The sequence below is a fragment of the Heterodontus francisci genome, chromosome 13, assembly GCF_036365525.1.
Source record: "Heterodontus francisci isolate sHetFra1 chromosome 13, sHetFra1.hap1, whole genome shotgun sequence".
Lineage (NCBI taxonomy): Eukaryota > Metazoa > Chordata > Chondrichthyes > Heterodontiformes > Heterodontidae > Heterodontus > Heterodontus francisci.
In genome coordinates this window covers 58,245,715-58,268,984 of record NC_090383.1, presented here as the reverse complement: position 1 = coordinate 58,268,984, position 23,270 = coordinate 58,245,715, and the positions used below count along the sequence as shown (strand labels likewise).

The window sequence follows — 23,270 nt, the reverse complement described above, 5'->3', positions numbered from 1 at the left end:
TGTCCTCTGGAGGATCAAACATTGACCGGTAGCCACAATGAAAGATGATTTAGGATAAAAAGCAGTGTCTGAAGAAGTCATGGGCGGATCGCATCTTAGTGATTGGAGTACTGGATGTCATTGATGGGCAGTGGATATAAGGCAGGATCTGATTAAAATTTGTATGTTTGAATAGCATAACAGGATCCAGCTGGAGACCATAGTTACAGAATTTACTTAATGAAATACTGTTAACTGCAGGAAGCACAAAATGGGAGAGATTATATAAGACAGCAAGTTTCCTAAAGTCTAATTCATACTTAAGCAGCCATGGCAATAACTAGTTCTGCGCTAAAACATTCCCATACAAGATGTACATTTGTAGACAGATCTTTATCAAGATCACAGATGTAAGACATGGTGTGTAGCAGTTTGCTAGTGGTATTCTGTGTGGATATTTTGGATTGCCTCTGATTAATGCGCAAGTGATGCTCTCATCCTAGCATAACCATGAAGGTTTGGCTTAACCGATAGCAATCATTTCTCTACTCTTATTAATCAGGAAATAATGGAGGCGTGTAAGAAGGGCACTACAATTATCATGGGTGATTTTAATCTGCATACAAGACTGGACAAATCAAATAGGCACGGGTAACATGGAAGAGGAATTTGTAGAGTGCATCAGGGATTGTTTCTTAGCACAATGCGTTGCAGAACCTACCCGGGAACATGCTATTTTAGATTTGGTAGTGTATAATGAGGTAGGATTAGTAAGAGATCTTGTAGTTAAGGATCCTCTAGGGGGAAGCGATCATAACATGGTAGAATTTCAAATTCGGTTTGAGGGAGAGCAACTCTGGTCTCAAACCAGTGTCTTCAACTTAAACAAGGGCAATTACAGAGGTATGAAGAAAGAGTTGTTTAAAGCGGGCTGGGAAAATAGACTAAAGGGAAAGTCAGTAGATGAGCAGTGGCAGATTTTTAAGCAGGTATTTCATCCACACACAGCAAACATTTATTCCAGTCAGAAGGAAGGACTTGATGAGAATGATGAACCACTTGTGGATAATAAAGGAAGTTAAGGAATCAAATCAAAAACAAAGGTGTACAAAGTGGCAGGTCAGAGGATTGGGAATTTTTCAGGAACCAGCAGCGGATGACTAAAAAACTAATAGAGGGGGAAAATTGATTGAGAGTAAATTGACAAGAAATATAAAAACAAACAGTAAGAGCGTCTACGGGTATATAAAAAGGAAGAGAGTAGCTAAAGTAAGTGTGGGACCCTTAGAGGATGAGACTGGGGAATTAATAACAGGGAAATGGCAGATAATTTAAACCAATATTTTGCATCGGTCTTCACAGTGGAGGACACTAATCATCCCAACAATAATAGATGAGCAAGGTGTAAATGGGAGGGAGGAACTTGTAACAATCTCTATCACGAGGGAAAAGGTGCTTGACAAACTGGGACTAAAGGCAGACAAGTCGCTAGGACCTGATGGCCTGAATCCAAGGGTTTTAAAAGAAGTGGCTGCAGAGGTAGTGGAGGCATTGGTCGTAATATACCAAAACTCTGAATTCCGGTAGGGTACCATCGGATCAGAAAACTGCTAATGTGAAGCCCCTATTCAAGAATGCAGGAAACTATAGACCAGTTATGGGAAAATGCTAGAGTCCATTATTAAAGAAGAAATAGGACATTTAGAAAAACATAATCAGACAGAATCAATATGGTTTTATGAAGGGGAAATCATGTTTGATAAATTTGTTCAAGTTCTTTGAGGATATAACAAGCAGAGTGGATAAAGGGGAACTAGTAAATGTAGTGTATTTGGATTTTCAGTAGGCTTTCGATAAGGTGCCACATAAAAGGTTATTGCACAAAATAAGAGCTCAGGGTATTGGGGGTAATCTGTTGGCATGGATTGAGGATTGGCTGAGAAGGCAGAGTGTCGGGATCAGTGGGTCTTTTTCAGGTTGGAAAGCCGTAACTAGTGGGGTGCCACAAGGATCAGTCCTAGGGCCTCAACTATTTACTCTCTATATTAATGACTTGGAGGAAGGGACAGAGTGTAGTGTATCTAAATTTTCTGACTATACAAAAATAGGTGGGAAGGCATGTTGTGATGAGGAGACACAGAATCTACAAAGGGATATAGGTTGGTTAAGTGAGTGGGCAGAAACTTGGCAGATGGAGTTCGATGTGGGAAAGTGTGAGGTCATCCACTTTGGTAGGAAGAATAAAAAGGCAGATTATTATTTAGATGGAGAAAGCCTACAAAATACTGCAGTACAGAGGGATATGGGTTTTCTTGTACATGAAACACAAAAAGTTAGCATGCAGGTGCAGCAAATAATTTCGAAGTCAAAGGGAATTTTGGCTTTTATTGCTGGGGGGCGGTTAGAGTTTAAAAATAGGGAAGCCTTGTTACAACTGTACAGGGTGTTGGTGAGGCCACACCTGGAGTACTGTGTACAGTTTTGGTCACCTTTTTAAGGAAGGATATACTAGCATTGGAGGCAGTTCAGAAAAGGTTTACCAGACTGATTCCTAGGATGAAGGGGTTGTCTTATCAAGAACGACTAAACACGTTAGGCCTTTATTCATTTGGAGTTTAGAAGAACGAGAGGTGATCTTATTGAAACATATAAGATTCTAAGGGGGCTTGACAGGGTAGATGTTGAGAATATGTTTCCACTGGTGGGGGGAATCTCGAACTAGGGGACATAGTTACAGAATAAGGGGTCACACATTTAAAACTGAGATGTGAAGGAATTTCTTCTCTGAGGGTGGTGAATCTCTGGAATTCTCTACTTCAGAGAGTTGTGGAGGCTAGGTCACTAAATATATTTAAGGAGGAGGTAGATAGATTTTTGAAATCTCGGGGAGTCGAAGGTTATGCGGAGCAGGCTCGAAAGAGGAGTTGAGGCTTGGGACAGATCAGCCATGATCTTATTGAATGGCGGGGCAAGCTTGAGGGGCTGAATGGCCTCCTCCAGCTCCTATTTCTTATGTTCTTGTTCTTATGTACTCTTAAACAGGGTTGATGGATTGGCTGTGGTTCTCCATTGTTCGAAAAGGTGCATTCTCGGAGGGAGTAGTCAACTCTTTGCTTTAATTTTTTGTTACCATTGATTGGTACCTAGGAGTCAGAGTTTTCTCTGCAACCTGATGGCTACAGTATTCTATTGCTAAACAGATATAGGCTAAGTAGAGGCCAAATTGTCATTTAATGACTAACTCAAAGTTTTCATATTTCTATAAATGTTCTTACAATTTTTTAAAAAATTTATTACTGATTTGTAACCAGTCTGGTCCAGTCAGTTTTTCCATGTTCATTTTCCATATTTTTGAATAGGGTTGCTGCAGCAGCAATGAGTTGAACAGTTGTTGGAAATTTAGATTTTTTTTTTTTGTTTCCAGGTTGCTGGTTTAAATGCCCTGATAGAAAGCATAGTATAAAGTTTGAGAGTAATAGTGTGGGACAGAAAAATTATATTTTAAAATACTCTCATTGTATATAACTCTTGTTATAGAACAGTGCAAACCCCAAATTCACCATGAGGCATGCGATGGATGAATACATTTATGTTTATGTTTGACCATAACTTTTCCCCCCTCAACTGTAAAAAATTTTTACTGTAGAAAAAAATTCAGTTTACTAATTTGAGCATGATTTTGTAACGACTATGAATGTAATTCCAGGCAGTTTTGAGCAAATTTAATCAGATTGTTTTCCATTTTGTAATGTCAAATGGGATTCCACATTAATCACCATAACAAGGCCATGGACAGAACATTTATATCTGCAATATAATAGAATTTTCTTTTCAAAGTAAAACCACTATACTAGATATTAAATATATCAATAGTTTAGAAAGGTTGTTAAACTGTACAAATCACTTTTTTTAAACTTAATATCTTTGCTCTTGCCTGGGAACAATTCTGGTAATTCTGATTTTTATTGCAGTATACAGACAAGCAAACAATATTAACATGCTGAAGGAGAAAATGAGAATCGAAGCTACGCATGTCAAAAAGAAGCAGCTCCATCAGTATTTGCCAGCTGAAATCCTACAGAAAAAGAAGAAGGTAAATGTGGACTCCTGCATTGAATTCATTCAGCACTTTACCTTTTGGCTGGATTTTTAAATCTCATTGTGTTTGCCTTCCAGCAAAGCATACCTGACAATCGGAATACTGCTGGAAATGTTGGTAATCTAAATCGCACATCATTGGAAGGAAATCCTTTGGATAGTTCTAGGGACACTGATGCTGGCACCCCTTTTGGTTCTCCTGCTCTGTCACAAAAATCTTCCAAACCAAATATTCTGGGAACAGAGGACTTGCAGATGTATGTGAAACTTAATGTAAAACTTGTTTAGTATCTTGTAATTTCTATGTTGTATCGTTATGACACTGAAGGCTTTCCATTTTTCTTAATTAGAAACAGTATTTCACCTGGAAAAGTACAAGTTTCAGATGTAACAAAACTAATGTCTAATGAAGGTGCTTCTCCAGAAACCCAGCTTGACCAAGTGAAGTCAAGACCTGTTATTGGTGCAAGTATGTATACTTATCATAACTGATTTGCAGGATTACACATTGTGACTTCGCAAATGTTGACCATCAACTTTTCCTTGCAGAGAATGATCCAGTTTCCACTGCAAATCCCACTCCTTCTCAAGCCCTCTGTACCATTCCTACTGTTGTTGGGCGCAGTGTAATTCCTCGTTTGGCATCTCCTCCATGTAACCAGCCACTGCCAAATGGCACCAAGCTAAATCCTAGCCCAAACAGCTCTTCATCGAAAAGACCTCATTCACCTACATTGGAAGAATCTCCAAAACGGCTGAAAGACCTCCAGTTGGTAAATACCAGTAGGATTTAGTCAATGAGGAACCTTTAGGTTTATCAATACTTCAAACATTGATACAAACATATATACTGTTTAATAAATATATATATGTGGTGTTGAATAAGTAGCGGATGAGGGAGGAGGAGATTTTATGCATGAAGTAGGATAGGTGTTTGTCAAAACTTGGTTACCCTTTTTCTTAGTATGACCTTGAAATAATTTTGCTTTCCTATTCCATTTCATTATACTGTTTGTATCTTGGACCTATTCTGGTACTGACTAGAACTAATAGCAGACCAAATTTAGAAGCTAGACTAAATGTAGTCTGTAATCTCTCATTTATTTGCTTTTTGATTAAAAGCATACATTTAAATTGCATTGATTTTTAGCCCAGCTATTAATATTGGAAGGAGGAATGTTCTTTTTACAAATCCCAAATAATTGTCCATTGCTTTGTGTAGTCCTTACCTTCCTCATTCACTTTTTTACATTTGACCAGATAAGTGTGATTTTAGAATTTCTGTTGACAATCTGCTATAAACTTTCAGTGAGCATAACACAAACTGCTCTTAAATGATTATGTTGAGTTTCAAATTGAAAGAAATGCAGTTTATTACCATCAAACTGACACTTAAGTTAAAGATGTCCTCTTTGATAAAGAGCATTGGTTTTTTTAGGCAATACCAAGTAAACTTATTACTGTTTGGGGAAAAATTCTGAAGTGCTACTAATTTATCCACTTGGGGCAGTGATGGTTGCATCATACCAATGAGTATTTTGGTGCTTAAATACCAATTGCACCACAAATGGTAGGTTAGTGTCATTTAAGCATATATTTTTATTATTTGATCTCAGCATGTCAGTGCTGGAAAAGCCATGTTTCTTGCCCATCCCTATTCGCCTTGAGATACTGGAGGTAAGCCAGTTTTTGAACTGCTGCAGCTCTTGTGGCAGAGATGCCCCTGTAATGCCGTTGGTTAAGGAATGCCAGGATATTGACCCAGTGGCTGATGGAGTAGTGATTTATATTTAGCTTAATGTAGTCTTGCTCTGAGGTGATGTTTCCATGGCATTGCTGCTCTTGTCCTCCTTAGATGTTGCAGGTGAGGATTGTACTGTCAAAGTAAGCTTGGTAAGTTGCTCCAGTGCATTCTGTAGATAGTATACAGTGCAGCCACAGTGATGGAGAGGATGCATATTAAGCCCAGGGGTACTGATCTGTCCTGGATGATGTTGAGCTGTGTTGTTGTGTTTTTATCCAAAAGGCAAGTGGTAGGTATTCTATCGCACTCCTGACTTGAGCCTCATAGACAGTGGAGAAACTTTGGGTCAGGAGGTGAGCTACTCTACTGTGGGATGCAAAGCAGTCTGTTACTAAAAGATGAATCCTCAATTGGTAGGATTTGAGGTACAAGACAGGAGCTTGCTGGAGGCCATGGTCATTTTATTTGTAATGTACATATTGCAAGAATATTTTTCTTTTAGCAGCTCTGTAAGGATGACATTGGCCTTGAGTAATATATTCTTTTTGAAACAAAATTGGGGACGTGTCCTCCCAGGAGCCACAGTTAGTGTTAGCACTGAAGGGCATTTTGTATGTGGCATTTTTTAATCTAGCATTAGATTAAATGTAAACATTTATCACGCTAATAGTGCTCTGGAATATTTCAGTATTTTTTTTCTTTCCTGTCCTTTCAGATATGTGCCATTGAGCCAGATGATTCTGCTTTCAAACGACCTTATCCATCAAATGAAGAGGACGGACAGAAATCTGAGAAAGATGGACAGGTAGTGGTAACTACAGCTGAAGGTTGACTACAAGGGTGTTCATTTCTCACTGGTTAAAAAGGACCATTAAATTGCATTTAAAACTGCATAGCTTTACCCTTGGAACTGGTGAACCTGTCAGTATATGTATCAGGTTATTTACCTATAGTTCTCTTGATGACTGTAAATTCAGTCCCCTCCCCCAGCCTGATTAGCAATATTCAATTCAATAGTCATATTAACTATTTGAAATATTGCATATTTATAACATCCTGCCCGTGTGGGATATTCCTAGTGAAAGTACATCATAGCAGAAGCTATGATTGTGTTCATATCCATTCATGATATACAGTAGCTATACAAATATGTCTTCTGCATGCGAGATGATACACTTGTAATCTTGCGTTAAATGTTGCATTTTACAGTCTACCATAGTGTTCTAGACTGTATAAATGCTTGTACAAGATATAAAAAAAAATTGTGCAGTTTACGATTAATTTCACTTAGTTTGACTTTTACAGTAATACTATCAACAAGAATTAATTGACCTTTATGTTCTCTTTTTTCCTATTGCTGCTCTTCCCCTTTGGGAAGTATCTGTGGTAGTTCAGCGGTTCATCTGTTGTCACAGCTGACACCAATCTGACTGGCTGAAGGCTAATTTTCTGTACAACAAATAACTGGAGTACCCCAAATGCATCAGTGGAGATTCAGCTCCCTCAAGTCTGGTTCAGTTGTTTGCCATTTCAAGCAATAGAATCGGGACACTGAATGTATTAAATTGTTAGAAAAAATCAAAGTAGATTGAAACAAAGTTAATCAAATTTATAAGCTTTATATAGTGGGGGGAGTGGTTTGATGGTGACACTTGACATCACCCATCTGACTGTGAAACTTGTTTTGCTTCAATTGATTAAATTGTTGTCTGTATGTAACAGGACAACCATGAAGAAGTGAAATCCATGCCCATTCCAACAATTGATAGAAGATCACAGGTACTACCTATTAAATCTCTCTCTTCACAGGAAACGATGATTCTACAAGTAATATCTGCACTCAAAGCTTTCTGAAGATTCTTTTAAGGGAGCTAGAATGATTTTCTTTCATAAGTTAAAACACCTCTCATACTTCTACAACTCATCTTTAACAAGTGCAATTTAACCTGCTTCTTTCTGTCCTTGTTTTGGTGCTGCTTTTCTTACAGAGACTACCGAGCAAAGAGCTGCCAGATGCATCTTCTCCAGTTCCCACGAGTAGCATACGTGTCATAAAAAATTCCATCAGACTAACCCTTAATCGGTAGCAACACTGTCTGTCAGGTAAATGTAATTTGTAATTCTTAAACCATTCAAGCATGTCGGTTGTGTTTTGTTAAAATTTATCCTGAAATGAAAATGGAGCACTACTATGTAATTATTATCCTGACTTGGTGTTAAGTCAGAAGGTGGGTTGGTCAGATCTACTCTACTGTACATTTTGCAGACCAGATGCGAGTAGAAATACCAGAAGTATGTTTTGGTTTCCACTTCAAAGCATGTATGTACTGATGACTGGTTAACCAGAAGAGACAATGTCCATAAACTTGAGGCCTTTTTTTAAGAAAAGGAGAAAGGAAGGGGGGGTGGGGGGGAGAAAATCAAAGCCTTAAATGGATGGAATAGCTTCCGGCCTCGTAGATCAACCAGTGTCTCTGGACACATTTGTCTCTTTGCCCTGAATTATGCATTGTATGTATGTAAATACTTGTGAACAGCCTTTTATTGAAAAAAATCAGTATTGCATTGACAGTTCTTTTCAGAAAGGCTGAAGTGTAATTTTAATAATTGTAAAATAACAAAAAAAATTGTCCTGTGATGTATTTTTATGTTAACCTCCCCTTCAACGTTTTGTGTATATAACAAAAAACAAAAAAATGTAGTCTATTTTAGTTATTGGTATTGGGTTTGAGATTAAAATCTTTACAGTTGGAGAATTGCATCACTATTCAGGAAAGCATTTACAGGCAATTGTTTTTGATTACTTCTAATGGCCAATGCCAAGTCTGCTTATTTTCTAGTGTGTATGTGTGTGTGTGTATATAGCACTGCATTAAAATATCCACAAAGCAGATGGAAAGTTTAGTAATTGCCTAAAAATGTCTGTTTTTCTGCTGTAACTTTCATTGTCACTGTGATTTACATTTTCCAGTGCATTCAGTTGATTGATTTGTAGGCCTAAAATCCATATGTATTTGAAAGAATATTTTTGTATTTACTGTATAAAAAAAAAACCCTTCAAAAGAGTAAAAAAAATCTTTAAAAACTTAACGTGTGTTGTGTATTGCAAAATTTAGTCATAACTTAGTGTGGAAAGTTGACCTTCCAATGAGGTGGTTGAAATTTGAGTCTGTGACTCCATTAACACTCTGTTGCTTTTATATGATCACTTTTGAATTCTGGAAGGTTGCTGTCCATAAACTAGCGCCCAGTATTTACATGGCTGATTTTGGCTGCTGTATTGTAACAATTGTAGACCAATGAGAAACTGGGTTTGAGTTTGCACTGGGAAAAGGAGCCAGATTTAGCAGTATCGCCCTGAGAGCTGCTGATCTCTAACTTCAGAATCTGAACTAAAATAGTGTTGAGGTGCTGCACTTAACTAATCTTGCCAGTCCAAGCCCAACTTCAGGTAATGACAGAAGGCTTCCTTTGCTGCTCAAAATGTCATTTTTCTGGAGTTGTAAACTAGTAGCATTTTACTTGCATTTGAAGACTGGTTAACCTGTTCATAGATGTTGATCAGCAATGAAAACATGGCCTGTTCAAATAATATACAAGATCAAAAGTCGTAGACAAATTATATTTTGAGGTAGTTTACTACCTAGTGGAAGAGTAAACCTTTTTATGTTGTAGTAGTGCTTTTTGCTCTTAACTGCTAAAAATTCCAGAATGCAAGGACAACCAGTGAACGACTGGGACTGGTCAGTCTGTACTGGCAGATAACTCGGGGAAACTCTGGCTGTGAAATCGAAGAGCCTGCAGCACCTGATTTTTCCCATCCATTCTGTGCTGGGAGTGGCTGACCATGGAATCAGCTCTGTGCAAACTAACAGTGCATCATGTACCTATTAGCATGTTGGTTCCCTGTGTGGAAAAATTTCTAGCCAAGCTTATGAGGTGGGAACAAGTAGAGGACAGGTTGTTTTCTTTTTGAAAAAAAAAAGAGGAAGGAGAATCATAATAGTGCTCAAAGGGGGAAATTGGAAATTTTAACCCCCAAAAATAGGTGGGTTTGAGTTAGGTGGGATGTGAAAATTTTTTTTTAAAGAAATCTGCAACCTACCTACTTGTTGCAGTAGAGGTGTGATTGGGGGCAGGGAACTAACTCCTCTTCCCCCCGCTTCCAACCATGGGGGCCCCCAAAAACCCTAGATTGCTGACCACTCCTCCAGGCTGTCTACCTGCTCCTGGACTGCAGTCTCCGGAACATTCCCCATCTGACAGAGCCAAGCCTATGAATTGGGCAGGGTTCTGGGCAGGCAAATACTAGGAAGGAAAGAAAAAGGCATACAAACTCCACTGTGTAGGGAGCCACAGCTCCGTCCAGACTCCGAAAACCTGCCCCACGTCGAGATTGTGACCAAAGCCTCCTCTCATCTGTAACTGACCACTAGTTGTGATTTGAAAACTGTTTGCCAACTCTGCTGTCCTGTCTGGGAAAGGAGAGGGAAGTAAGCATACAAATATTAAAAAGGCAATGCTCATGCATTGTTTAGCGCACATTTTCTGTCTGCATATGAATTTTTTTGTCACATTGGAGACTCTCAATTAATGCTGGGTGCTTCTGATCTGCAAGCTTTAAAATTAGAAGCAGTTTTGAATTTGCTGAACAATTCAATTCTGACCTGAGCTTTGATTTTGTAGTATTAAAGAGACAGAGCTCCATCTTTGCAGCAGCATTATGTTGTGTTCTACATTGTACAATACTCCTGTCATTGAGTTTATCACTGCAATAAGTGAGAGCAGTGCATGCAGGATCTGCTAGTGAAAGTTTTTTTTAAAAATTGCCTGATACTTTTAGAATACAGTGCCAAATTATATACAGATTTTTGTCACACTCACCTCAAATTTCATATGCAATGGCCACAAATCTTAGGAACACAGCAATTAGTAGGTTTCAAGCACATATGAAAGTTGACAACAATGAAGCTCAAACAAAATCAAATTAGCAATCAGCAGTAAGGCAAACAAATCAATCTCTCTGAAAATCACTCACTAACCGAAACGAGGTTAGTAATAAGGTACAAGTTACAAAATCTGGACAAAAATAATTAGATCTCTGCGATTGTATTTTCTGTTGGAAATTGATCTAATGTTTTTATCTAAACTGTGTCAATTCAAGTCATCAGAGCAGTCACCATTAGCTGATGAGAGACTAACCAGGGTTAGTCTAAACAGAACCCAGCTTGCACATGTGTCTACAACTTTTAAAAACTTTTATAGTTGACACTAAGAATGATCATTCACACAATGCCAGGACTTGCCCTTCAAATAGCAAATTATTGGAGTATGACAGCCCAGAGAAATCATTAAGATGGCAAACAGAAATGTTCAAATATGGAATTTTCAGTGTTTGAGGTAATTTTTCCTGGGGAATACTAAATTTACTATATTCAATGGGTGACAAATGCATGTCAAATTTCAGTGAAATCTTGTGATGTATGTTACAGGAGCTGCCATTTGTTGAGATGAACATTGAGCTCCCAGTATAATCATATAGGAATGTCTGAAAGAACTTGAGCATTATTTAAGCTAGAAATGTTTTGAATAAACATTCTTGAATTTAAAATGCTTTAAGAAAAGGTGCATAAGTACGTTTCCAGATATAGCTTTTTTTTAAAAAAAAAAGCGAAGATGCAAATTAGAACAAATTTAATCTGTACATCTTGGGTTTATTATGAAAAGCATAAACCCTAAATAGACGACCAGTAAAATGCTGTTCCTCCATGTTGTTTGTAACTGGGGTATTTAATTATCTACCTGCAGTGGGTAAGGAAAATACTCTTTTTCCCTCCCCCCCCACCCCCCACTCCTCCCCAAAATCTGGAACAACTGTGGAACCTCTGACTCGCTGTAAGCAATGCCATGGAGATTTGCTGGTATGTGCAAATGACCTGTCTAACGTTGTAGGACCACTCAAGTTTGTGGGAGTTAAGCAAGCAAAGACCTTTATTCAATATAGTTCTTAACTTCCCAGTTTTACTATACAATTCTGTGACAGCCATCATTAATCACTTTAGTCCATTGCATACATCATGTGGTTAGTAACCTGATCAATGAACAATACAGGCCTAGCAGATGTTCCCTACTATCTCCGTCTCTGGCCGTGAATCTGTTAGTTCCTTGGTGACTTAATTGCCTGTCTGGCCTTCACTTCCCCTTATCACACTCCACAGAATAACACATTTACACACTGTTAAGGCTATTATCATTGCTGCTGAGTTTGCAGTCCCAGGACATTGGTCATGTATCCCATCATGCCTATCTACACTCCAGTGCTCACTTTAAAATTATTAGTACATTTTGCTGCTAGCCCTATTTAGCCTGATTTAAGACTAGTCCCTTTTGTCCCATTTCATCTAGCATGTGATGTTTGCAGGATGTCATTCTTTTATTACACATGCAAAGTTATCTTTTAAAAAAAAAAAAATCATTGTTCTTGATGCTGAAGCTTACAGCTGGTTATAACTGTTCACTTGTTTATAAGTAGCTACAATTTCTTGCATTTTCCTATAAGACCATGGCCATAGAGAGATGAGTCAAGTTAGTAGCTAAACGTTACAACTGTACTCCAAATTCCTGACTGCCTGGGAAGTTGTAGGAAATCCGCTTACAAATTAAAAATGGAAAGATTGAGTGAACAGTAAATCTGACCTTGGTTGCTTGATTCGTTTTACTCTTGACGAATTGCACAACCATTGTGTTAGACATCACAATCTTGCAGCTGTCAAAATCTTTTTAACCCTCCAATTTTTACCTTTGTATGTTCTTGGTCTTTAAAACTGCTGCCTAATCTCTTTATAACTCCCTTTAATATTTTCTCTCCTTTCAAACCTGGTTTGGAATTGAAAGATAGGATGTACAGACATTCTTAACAAAGTAAATCCCATTTTAGGAAACATTACTTTTTGACCAACCAGAGTGATTCATTGTCACAAGGATTCATTCTAAGGTATCATTCAATTTAGACATACGTCAGTGACTGTAATGGTTAAATCTTAATTAACTTGGCAAAGTTCGAATTCTCATTATGTGCTTCACTCCTCGTCTCTACCTGTTCATAACTTCATGAGTCTAACTTAACCAGTACCAAACCTCTAAGAACACTAATGTACACGAGTCCCTTGTTTTGACTCATCCTAAATTTCAATGTTGGCTTTTTTTGGTTTTCCCAGAATTCATAGTGTCATTTAGAAGGCAACTTACTATACCATATGAGTCTATTAAAGTTGATGCAATAAGTTTTCATGCTTACAAATCTGTGTTCAGGTACCTAATGGAAAAAAGAGAATGCGATTTTTGATCTGAAGTGCACATCCTGTGTTATGTGGAAACTCCTGTTAATTGAATCCAAGCCAAATGGTGAAGACTGAAGCTAGACACTGAGATCCTTTTATTATAGTCGGGTTATTCACAGAATGCAGCATTATATATCTCTGTCTCCTGCCTTCTCCACCCCCATGTCCCAGCAGGCTCTCTTTATATCCGCTCTAAGTCCTGAATTAAATAATGCTCTTCACCTGTGTATCTTTAACATAATTAACCTACGGTTAACATTCAGCACGCGGAGGTGTCATCCGTTGCAGCAGCTCGAGCTCTGGGTTTCGGAACTTGAACAGCAGCTCGCGTCACTGCGGCGCATCCGTGAGGTTGAGAGCTTTGAGATTGTTTGTTTGTTTGTTTGTTTGTTTATAGAAGTGGTCGCCCCACAGCTTCAGAGTATGCAGGGAGAAAGGGAATGGGTGACCACCACGCAGCCAAGAAGATGCAGGCAGATAGTGTAGGAGTCCGCTGAATGTGTTTCTCACTGTAAACTATATTCATACGAAGTCGGAGCAGGGGTAGGCTATTTGACCCCTCAAGCCTGCTCTGCCATTCTATAAGGTCATGGCAGATCTATTTGTGGTTTCAACTCCACTTTCCTGCCTACCCCTGATACTCTTTGACTTCCTAGCTTTTCAAGAATCTGTCTACCTCTGCCTTAAAAATGTTCAATGACTCTGCCTCTACCACTCTCCAGGGAAGAGAGTTCCACAGACACATGACACTCAAAGAAAAAAATTCTCCTCATCTTGAAGTGATTTATGACTTTAACCCCTTATAGGCACTAAACCAAATCAAGCATACATCCCTATGAATCTCCTTTAATTGAGTTCAAACCAGACACATTCTTAGACACTTATTTGAGTCTAAAGAACTGAACTAGTCTTCCCTCAAAGAAAGAAAACTAACAGAATATTACCATCTTTCAGATGGCTAAGTCATAAATATCCCAGATATTATAAGGGTCTGGGAAACTCTCTTCAATACATACTTCTCCACTTAGAGACACAGAGAGAGGGATCTTGTTGTATACAGAATGCTACTTGAGACGTTTTATTAACTTTTATATATTAAAGAATTGAGCATGCAATATACTTTAAGTGGCTAAGTATACCACAATATCAAGATTACTAAGAGATGTAACACACAATCTTATTTCTAAAATAGAATCCTAAAGTTCAACCTTGATAATGTTACAGCAAAATATCTTACAATATCCATCAAAATTTAAAGTAAACTTTTACCTTAAATTCCCCAAGTAAGCCATTGGTTGAGAAGCATTGATGAGGAATTTAATACTTCTGGTTTCTTCTCAAAACTCAGCTTAGAAACATTATAAACATATCAGCTGACCTTCATATAGGTGTTACCTTTCTGCGTGTGTTTTTACTGCTTTTGAGATCCATATATATCATTAGCTACCATCCCCACTTAACTTACTTGCTGGAAATCCCCTGCTCTTGAAGTTGAGCTTTTATCTGGTCAAAATGTTTATAATTTGGTTTACTTGTCATCTGTTTCTGTAAGTACCATTTCATTTTATTATTTTATCAATTTTTTTTTTCGGTACCTTGGACTCTTCTTTTGAGTCAGTCTGTATTTTTACTAACACTACCAACTAATTAAGTTTATAGCCACCTCTTACTGATGTCACACAGGATGTTTCAATGTGTGTTTATCCTCCAATTCCCTGGCATCAGAGACCCTGAAATGGATTTCCCAGCTCAAAAGGTGCATCTGGTTCACCGTCTATTGTAACAGGGACCTTGGAAGACCTTGAAATTTTTAACTCTACCTTCTTAAAGGGGAATTTCAGTGAGTCTTGAAAACTGACCATTTATTCAATCTTTAATTCTAAAAGGTATAATATATTAACTATATCTAAATTCTATCTAATTAAGCCTATTATACCTATATTTGATCACACCCCCCTCTTGACCAGTATAAAGGCGAACAGCGAAGATAGGTTGTTTTTAACTAAGTAATGTCTAAAGTTTAAACATTCAATAGAGTGTCATTACCTATTATGTAAAACAGTGCAGTAATACAAAAGACTACTACATCCACAACAATCATAGTCCGCGTTCTTACATGGATCATCTAAATTTTCCAAAATTGAACCTTTTAATTTTATCACATAGTTCAGAATGCAAAGTGTCGGTGCTCTGAGGTCATAAAATGTTTAATAAGATGACTGTATCTCAACATGTCGAACATCAATGATAATCGATAAAACCATGCGATGAGGTAGAGAAGTCTGATGACGCGAGGTAGACACGTTTTCAGTGAGATGGACAATAAGACCACTCAATGCTGGTCCTAGATTCTATTTGCAGAGCTAAAAAAAATACAGCAGCAAAAGAGAAAAAAGAAAAACCCTGCAGAAACTACAGCACTGAACATAATTTGTAAAGGAGGAGCAAGAAAAAAAAGACAGCAATTGTTGACAACGCGATCGGTAGGTGGCGCTGTTTTGGCACATGCGCAGATATAGCATGTGCCACGAAAACGTCACAGCCTGCGACTGCAGCAGCTGCCAGGACTAAATATGGCGCTGCTCAAAAAATCACAGAGATGAAACCTAACAAACACGTGGCAGAATACAATGGCCGGATTGAGAGAGTGCAGCGGGCCGGGGAGAGCAGCGCGGGTGCCGGGGAGAGCAGCGCGGGGGCCGGGGAGATCAGCGCGGGGGCCGGGGAGATCAGCGCGGGAGCCGGGGAGAGCAGCGCGGGGGCCGGGGAGATCAGCGCGGCGGCCGGGGAGATCAGCGCGGGGGCCGGGGGGAACAGCGCGGGGGCCGGGGAGATCAGCGCGGGGGCCGGGGAGATCAGCGCGGGGGCCGGGGACAGCAGCGCGGGGGCCGGGGAGAGCAGCGCGGGGGCCGGGGAGATCAGCGCGGGGGCCGGGGGGAGCAGCGCGGGGGCCGGGGAGATCAGCGCGGGGGCCGGGGCGAGCAGCGCGGGGGCCGGGGAGATCAGCGCGGGGGCCGGGGACAGCAGCGCGGGGGCCGGGGAGATCAGCGCGGGGGCCGGGGACAGCAGCGCGGGGGCCGGGGAGAGCAGCGGTAACGGTGCCGGGGAGGGCGGGGAGAAAGAGGGAGAGGTAAGGAAGGGGGAGAAAGAGGGAGAGGAGTGGGGTCGAGAAAGAGGGAGGGGAGGGGGGAGAGAAAGAGGGAGGGGAGGGGGGGAGAAAGAGGGAGAGGTAAGGAAGGGGGAGGGGGAGAAAGAGGGAGGGGTTAGGAAGGGGGGAGGGGGAGAGCTGGGGGGAGAGGGAGGAAGGGGAGAGAGTGGGGGGGGAGCAGCGGAACGGAAGGGGAGTGCCTTTTTCAGTGCATGCGCCATAAGCACAACAGCACAATACTTACTGGCCATTCCCTGGACCCGGTGACACCAAGGTCTTCGCACCCTCGCTCCCCGCGGCTCTCTACGGCCTCTCGCTTCTGGCCCTCTCCATTCAGCCGTTCCCTCCAGCTGCGGATGCCCAATCCAGTTGCTTTCTCCCCTACCCAGTTGCTTTCTCTACTTCTCCTCAGTACTTCAGGCATTGCAACTGTTTGGACCCTGCATTTTGCATGCTCCCTCTCCCCACCCCTCCCCGCACTCCACACCCCTCCCCCTCTTCACCCACCCTCCCTCTACCCCCCCCCCCCCCACCATCGTTGAATATCTGAAGTGCAGTTGCAAAGTCGGGGAATTAATATGCAAAACAAAACCTCAACAATTCTGGGTTTAATAATTGAAAAGTTTTATTAAGTTTATTAAGTATCCAAGGAACTGCTGTGCATGGATGCATGAGTGTTGTGTCCAGCATTCCCGTTAGACAGACAGACCGAGTCTCTGCTTTGCACAGCTAAAGAGATTGATCCTGGAGAGCCTTGTGGTGAATAAACGCTTGGCTCTCTATTCCACTACTGTATTGTCCATGTGAAGAAGGCAAAGTCACAAGAGTCTGAGCTCAGTCTATTCTTGGTGAATGTTCCCCAAGCGCATCCCAATGTGCATTCCCAATTCATCCATAAATGCAATGTTCCTTTCCACATCGTGATGCGCTCCGCAGGATGATCTAGTTGCCTTCGTTGCTTGAATGCTGACCTTAAGTCTCAAGGATTGTTTTCTCGACGGCATGTTTTACATGAAAAGAAATAAAGCAAATCAGAGTCAGAGCTAGCCTCCCTCCATCCACTGAAATTACTGTTGTGCACACCTTTTTAAGTTCTGCAGTGAAGGCACCAATTGATAACGTCGCCAATGAAGCACTTATTACCCACCTCAGATGCAGGAATCAGCACATCCTTGCGTCATCTCCTGCACTGCCACTTTGCTTGAATGCCGTCCTTAAGTGTCAAGGTTTGTTTTCTCAAGGGCACGTTTTACATGAAAGAAAATAAGGAAAGAACATCAGTGTCAGAGCTTCCCTCCCTCCAATGAAATTACTGTTGAGCATGCTTTGTGTTCTGCGGTAAAGGCATGTACTGATAACACCGCCAATGAATCACTTAGTACCCACCTCAGCTGTAGGAGTCAGGATGATGTAACTGCCCCTATCTCGTGATGGTTCAATGCTGCTCTCAGGGAAAACATGAATGATGTGAGGGTGCTGGAAAAGAAGCACATTTCTTTTGGGCTATGAACATAAAGCTGGCCATTTTGCCCAGCAGTTCCCTGCCAGTGGTTATGTTACTCTTGCGTCTTTCCATCCATTCCCATTTAATCCTGCCTACTACTATCACCAGTTGTGTTCACAGCAAGAGCATTCACATTTCTGCTACGACTGGACACGGCATGCTTGTTTCTTTTAGTGCTCAGACTCTTCTTGCTGAATGCTCCCCAAGTGCTTGACCCCTTTGGACGCCCTCTCTGCTTGACAGGCAGCAACTGGCAATTGCGGAGTCTCACAAGGCTCTGCATGGTTGTTTCAACGTCGGATGGGGAAACAGGTGGCTGTGTGTCCATGAGCACTGCCCTGATGGGTGTAGGAGCAGGTAACTGTGTGTCCATGAGCACTGCCCTGATGGGTGTAGGAGCAGGTGACTGTGTAACTGAGCAGCAAGGAGAGGGTACCGCAGGTAGGGGAAGTGGAGATTTGAACAGGCAGGCATATGTATGGTCCATCAGATCATTAGGCCAGGGGGTGAGACGCTCATTATCCAGGGTTTGTGACACGTGACTAATGTCCAGCGCGCGGCCACCTCCATCCGAAGGTGCTTCCGGGCAATTGTTGGGCATAGTAAATGGCTCCATCTCATCAGCCAGTCCTTGCTGCCAGCGGAGAGTCTATTGGCGCAGCCAGTCCAGTCACCTCATGAATGCTGCCGTTCCACTCTGCAGAACGGCCTGTTGTAGCTGGTACAATTGATCTGAAAGCAAGCGGTATTTTGCATTGTGGCTGAGGGGCCTTGGCTGTTCCTCTGTAATCACAATGGCAGCAGCCATGCCTGTCGTCGTTGGTGTCTGCGATGCACGCCAGCGACAATTGGGGGCGAGCCTGTCCAAAGGCAGACCCAGATGCCTCTGCACAACAACAGCATATTTGCAGGGCAACAAAGTCTGAATGGAGAAGATGCAGCTGCAGGTAGCCTGGCCATCATGTATCTGCAGTGTGTACTGTTTGGCGCCAGAAATCACAGTCACTGTGCCTTCATCCTGCAACATGCGGTGGCCCAGCCAATGGAAATGTTTTCAGAGCAACTCACAACAGGGGCTGGAGAACATGCGATGGCCCAGACAATGGAAATGTTTTCAGAGCAAGTTACAACAGGGGCTGGAGATCATGCAGTGCCCCAGACAATGGAAATGTTTTCAGAGCAACTCACAACAGGGGCTGGAGAACATGCGGTGGCCCAGACAATGGACATGTTTTCAGAGCAACTCACAACAGGGGCTGGAGAACATGCGGTGGCCCAGACAATGGAAATGTTTTCAGAGCAACTCACAACAGGGGCTGGAGAACATGCAGTGCCCCAGACAATGGAAATGTTTTCAGAGCAACTCACAACAGGGGCTGGAGAACATGCGGTTGCCCAGACAATGGAAATGTTTTCAGAGCAACTCACAACAGGGACTGGAGAACATGCAGTGCCCCAGACAATGGAAATGTTTTCAGAGCAACTCACAACAGGGACTGGAGAACATGCGGTGGCCCAGACAATGGAAATGTTTTCAGAGCAGCTCACAACAGGGGCTGGAGAACGTGCGGTGTCTAGACAATGGAAATGTTTTCAGACCAACTCACAACAGGGGCTGGAGAACATGCGGTGGCCCAGACAATGGAAATGTTTTCAGAGCAACTTACAACAGGGGCTGGAGAACATGCGGTGGCCCAGACAATAGATATGTTTTCAGAGCAACTTACAAAGGCAGAGCAGCTTACCTTGGAACAATCTCCTGTGTCAAAGAAAAATGAAGCAAGTCTCCTAAACGAATAAATAATTCAGATAAAATGCGAGAAAATGCCCGACAAAACCTCTCCTCCTTCCAGTTTCAAAAAGTCGCGCCGAAGCTTTGACGCATGCGCAGAGGTCAAACTGGCGCGTCGTCGAGGAAGACGAAATAACTCGATGACATCATCTGCGCATGCGCACAACGGTCCTGGCAGGTCGAAACGCAGCGCATGCGCAGAGATGAGCAGACTGTGTGCGCATGCGCGTACCGCGCGTCTGTGCATGCGCAAAGCGGTCCTGGTAAGCCGGACCGCAGCGCATGAGCAGGGGGCATGAGGCCGTCTGCGCATGTGCGCACCGCGGCGCATCCTGATGACGTGACCGATGAAGCAGCGTTGTCATGAATTACTTTGGAAAAAAAAAACACAAGAACTAGAATGAGGCTAACAATCTCAGTTACAGTGAGCACTGGAACGAGATATGAGAATATACCATAAATGCATCCGAACACTCCTGTCACAGCATCAATGGGCCATTCACTGGCTGATATAGCAGCAAAAGTTAACCCCGGCATTGCCTCTACAACCCCTTGACCAATAACCTGTAGCCAATCTAGAGCTTGCCAAATATTAGTCAGTTTAACTGGTGACAGCAAGTGTTGTGCCATTTTAACAGTTTCCTCTGGTAAATAATCAGTATAGTCAAAAATCATTTCTATGCCCTGTAACTGGCTAAGTACAGTACTAAGCTTATTAAGTTTAACAGGCGTATAAACAACAAAAGGAGCATAAGAATTTCTAGATCTAGAGGAATCAATATGTAGGAAAGTGTGAGCACAGCAAGTAACATCCTCAGAGAGCGTGTTCGTAGAGAAGTAAGGTTCCGTTGCTGCCACTCGATCTTGAATCGATTTAAGTGCCGTTGAGATAAACTAAAATGTGCTTTAGTCTATTTTTAGTCACATTCCAGCCAACGTCCTCACACCAGGAATAAAATGAATAGAGCTTAACATCAGAGAATTATCGCAGTCTTTCAATGTTATAATGAATGAGAATGTTACTTGCATTACCTCTCCTCCAAATGTCATTCAGGGCAAATGCAGTAAAATGTTTTATTTCTGCTACTCTGCAAGAAATTGCATGATGTGAGGTGTTCAAGCAGTAAGAGATCTCTGGCATGTCACATGTACTGCTTGCATCCAGAAGACCTTGAACAAAGTATCCACCAGTACCTTAATCCTTGCTTTACGTGAGAGCAAGTCCCATCACTGAGGGTCTTCGGTGCTTTGTTCCTTTCCCACAGTGTTTCCTTCTGTTGTGACTGGACTATCGCTGGTTGCGTCAGGTGTGGTTCCCTGTGAAACCATCCTTTGAGGCCCTGCGTGAGGGAGAAACCGTTATTGACACAGTTGATTGCAGTTCGATTAGCGTTGTTTCCGATGCCATTTTCCAGGCTGGGTCCTGAAAGATAGCGTACGACTGCACTTTGTAGCGTTCCTCCATTCCTGTACCCTTCAGGACACCACTTCAGGTTGTCTACAGACAATTGTAAGAGATTGCTTGCCATTTGGCTGGTTCGCAAATATTTTGACAGTTCTTTCATTAATAACAATGTATTTGAACAAGTTTCTTCCACTTAGATCTCAAACCAGGTTTCTGTTCAAACTTTCTCTCCTGCACCCACTCCCTTGTTACAGGTTGCCAAGCTTCGTTAGTTGCCTGTTTTTGTCTATTCTCTCTGATCCTCTGATCAGTTTTATGCGTTTGATCTGTTATTTCTTGTTTCAAATCTAATTGTTGCCTTCAGGTCAAGGAGTCAAAGTGTAGAGGCAAAAAAAGAACTGTGAGTAAGTGGTGTATGCATTTCAACACCATACATTAAATAATACAGTGTTCTAGGGAACATTGTCCCTGATGCACACGTGGGCACATTATTTAGTGATAGCTGTACCTCCGGAATGATGGTGGCCCACTTATTCCCTCTGATTCTCAACAGTTTGGTCAATAGCATTTTTGCTTCCTGTTTTTTATGTTCTACCAGTCCCTCTGACTGCAGATGACGTGATGTGCTGTGCTCTAACCCAATCTCCCTTTGCACACAATAGTCTTTGAAAACCTTGGAAACAAAGGCTCTGTCTTGATCAGAGTGTAGGACTTTGGGTGCACCAGCTACAGTAATGATGTCAGTTTTTGCGGGGACCAGCCAGCAAAAAGAAGTGCAGCCATCAACACAAACAAGAACATGTGTATTCCCCATTAATGGGGAAAGTGGTCCAATGAAATCAACAAAAAAATTCTCCATTGATTTATTAGGCTTCACAGGAGCCAACGGTGGTGGTTTAATAAGTGATGATTTGTTGATCAAATTACATGGCTCACAATTTGCCACATATGTTTTACAAGCTTTAAACATGCCTGGCCATCAATATAAAGGAGTCAATTTGCAGAATGTTCATGCACCACCATGTGCCTGACCTATATTCTCGTGAGCCTCTTTTTTTACAAGCTGTTCTCATTTGTGACTCGGGGGTACTTCCCGGGCACCCTTGGGCAACTTAACCAGTACAATACCATTGGGGGTCTCTGCATAGAAGTACTTTGATGGATATTCTTTTGGATTCTCTTTCGTCAGGTCCAATAGCTGAATCAGTTCCTCATCCTGATTAGCTGCCTGTTCTGCCCTAGTGACTGCATTAACTGTGGCAGCTTTCTCTCGAGGGGGTGTCATGCAGACTGAACATTTTGCCTGTCCATCTGCAAAACTGTTGCCCTTTGAATGTACTGAACCAGTGGTATGCCTGGGTACATGAATTACCTGACAATTACGTTTCTTCTTTTGCCAATGGTGAATATCTTTCCACAATGATCTGTTTTATGGGTTTACCTTTATGATTGATAAAGCCTGTCTGCTCCCAGAACACAAGGTCTTGGTTGTAAGCCCATTTACAATAGTCACTATCTGTACAAATTAATGCGGGCTTAACAGGGTCTGCTTTTTCTAAAGCATATCGTAATGCTGCAGCTTACAGCAAACTGTGCTGTCAATTGGCCAAGGGGTATGGACAGCAATTCTTCTGGATAGAAAGAATAAGATTCCCTTCAACATAAGCCATTATGTCTGAACTGAACCTGAACTAGGAGTTAAAATGTGTCAGGACCTAATCGCAACTAGGATTTAAAGTGAACTTTAAAGGAAATTTCCAAACCTCAAAAGTAAAATGAGGAAGTTCTGATTTAAGATCAGTCTCTAGATTCTTAAATCTGGGTCTTAGTACCACTGACAGGTAACATTCCTTCCGTACTTACAAATCTAATATAAACATTAAAGACTAACATATAAGTACAGGATTCTGTTAACAACAAAACACATTTTTGGGTGCCAGCTGAAGTGATTTATGACTTTAACCCCTTATAGGGACTAAACCAAATCAAGCGTACGTCCCTATGCATCTCCTTTAAGTTGAAACCAGACAAATTCTTAAACACTTATTTGGGTCTGAAGAACTGAACTAGTCTTCCCTCAACGAAAGGAAACTAACAGAGAATATTTCCATCTTTCGGATAGCCTATTTTTAATTATGTCTAAGTCATAAATATCCCAGATATTATAAGGGTCTGGGAAACTCTTCAATATGTATCTCTCCACTTAGAGACACAGAGAGAGGGGTTTCTTGTAGTTGTATACAGAATGCTACTTGACGAT

At 41.5% G+C, this 23,270-nt stretch overlaps 1 protein-coding gene across 1 annotated transcript in view; it reads left to right on the top strand.

The window, feature by feature from the left end:
* The window catches only part of LOC137376713 (poly(A) polymerase gamma-like), a 52,863-nt gene extending 43,952 nt beyond the window's left edge, over positions 1–8,911 (top strand). The window contains exons 8-14 of the mRNA XM_068045688.1: positions 3,951–4,072; positions 4,156–4,334; positions 4,428–4,546; positions 4,627–4,850; positions 6,537–6,626; positions 7,544–7,600; positions 7,810–8,911. Coding sequence (XP_067901789.1) covers positions 3,951–4,072; positions 4,156–4,334; positions 4,428–4,546; positions 4,627–4,850; positions 6,537–6,626; positions 7,544–7,600; positions 7,810–7,908 — 890 coding nt within the window. The 3' untranslated portion in view covers positions 7,909–8,911. The remainder of the gene's footprint in view (positions 1–3,950; positions 4,073–4,155; positions 4,335–4,427; positions 4,547–4,626; positions 4,851–6,536; positions 6,627–7,543; positions 7,601–7,809) is intronic.
* Positions 8,912–23,270: the final 14,359 nt, after the last annotated feature.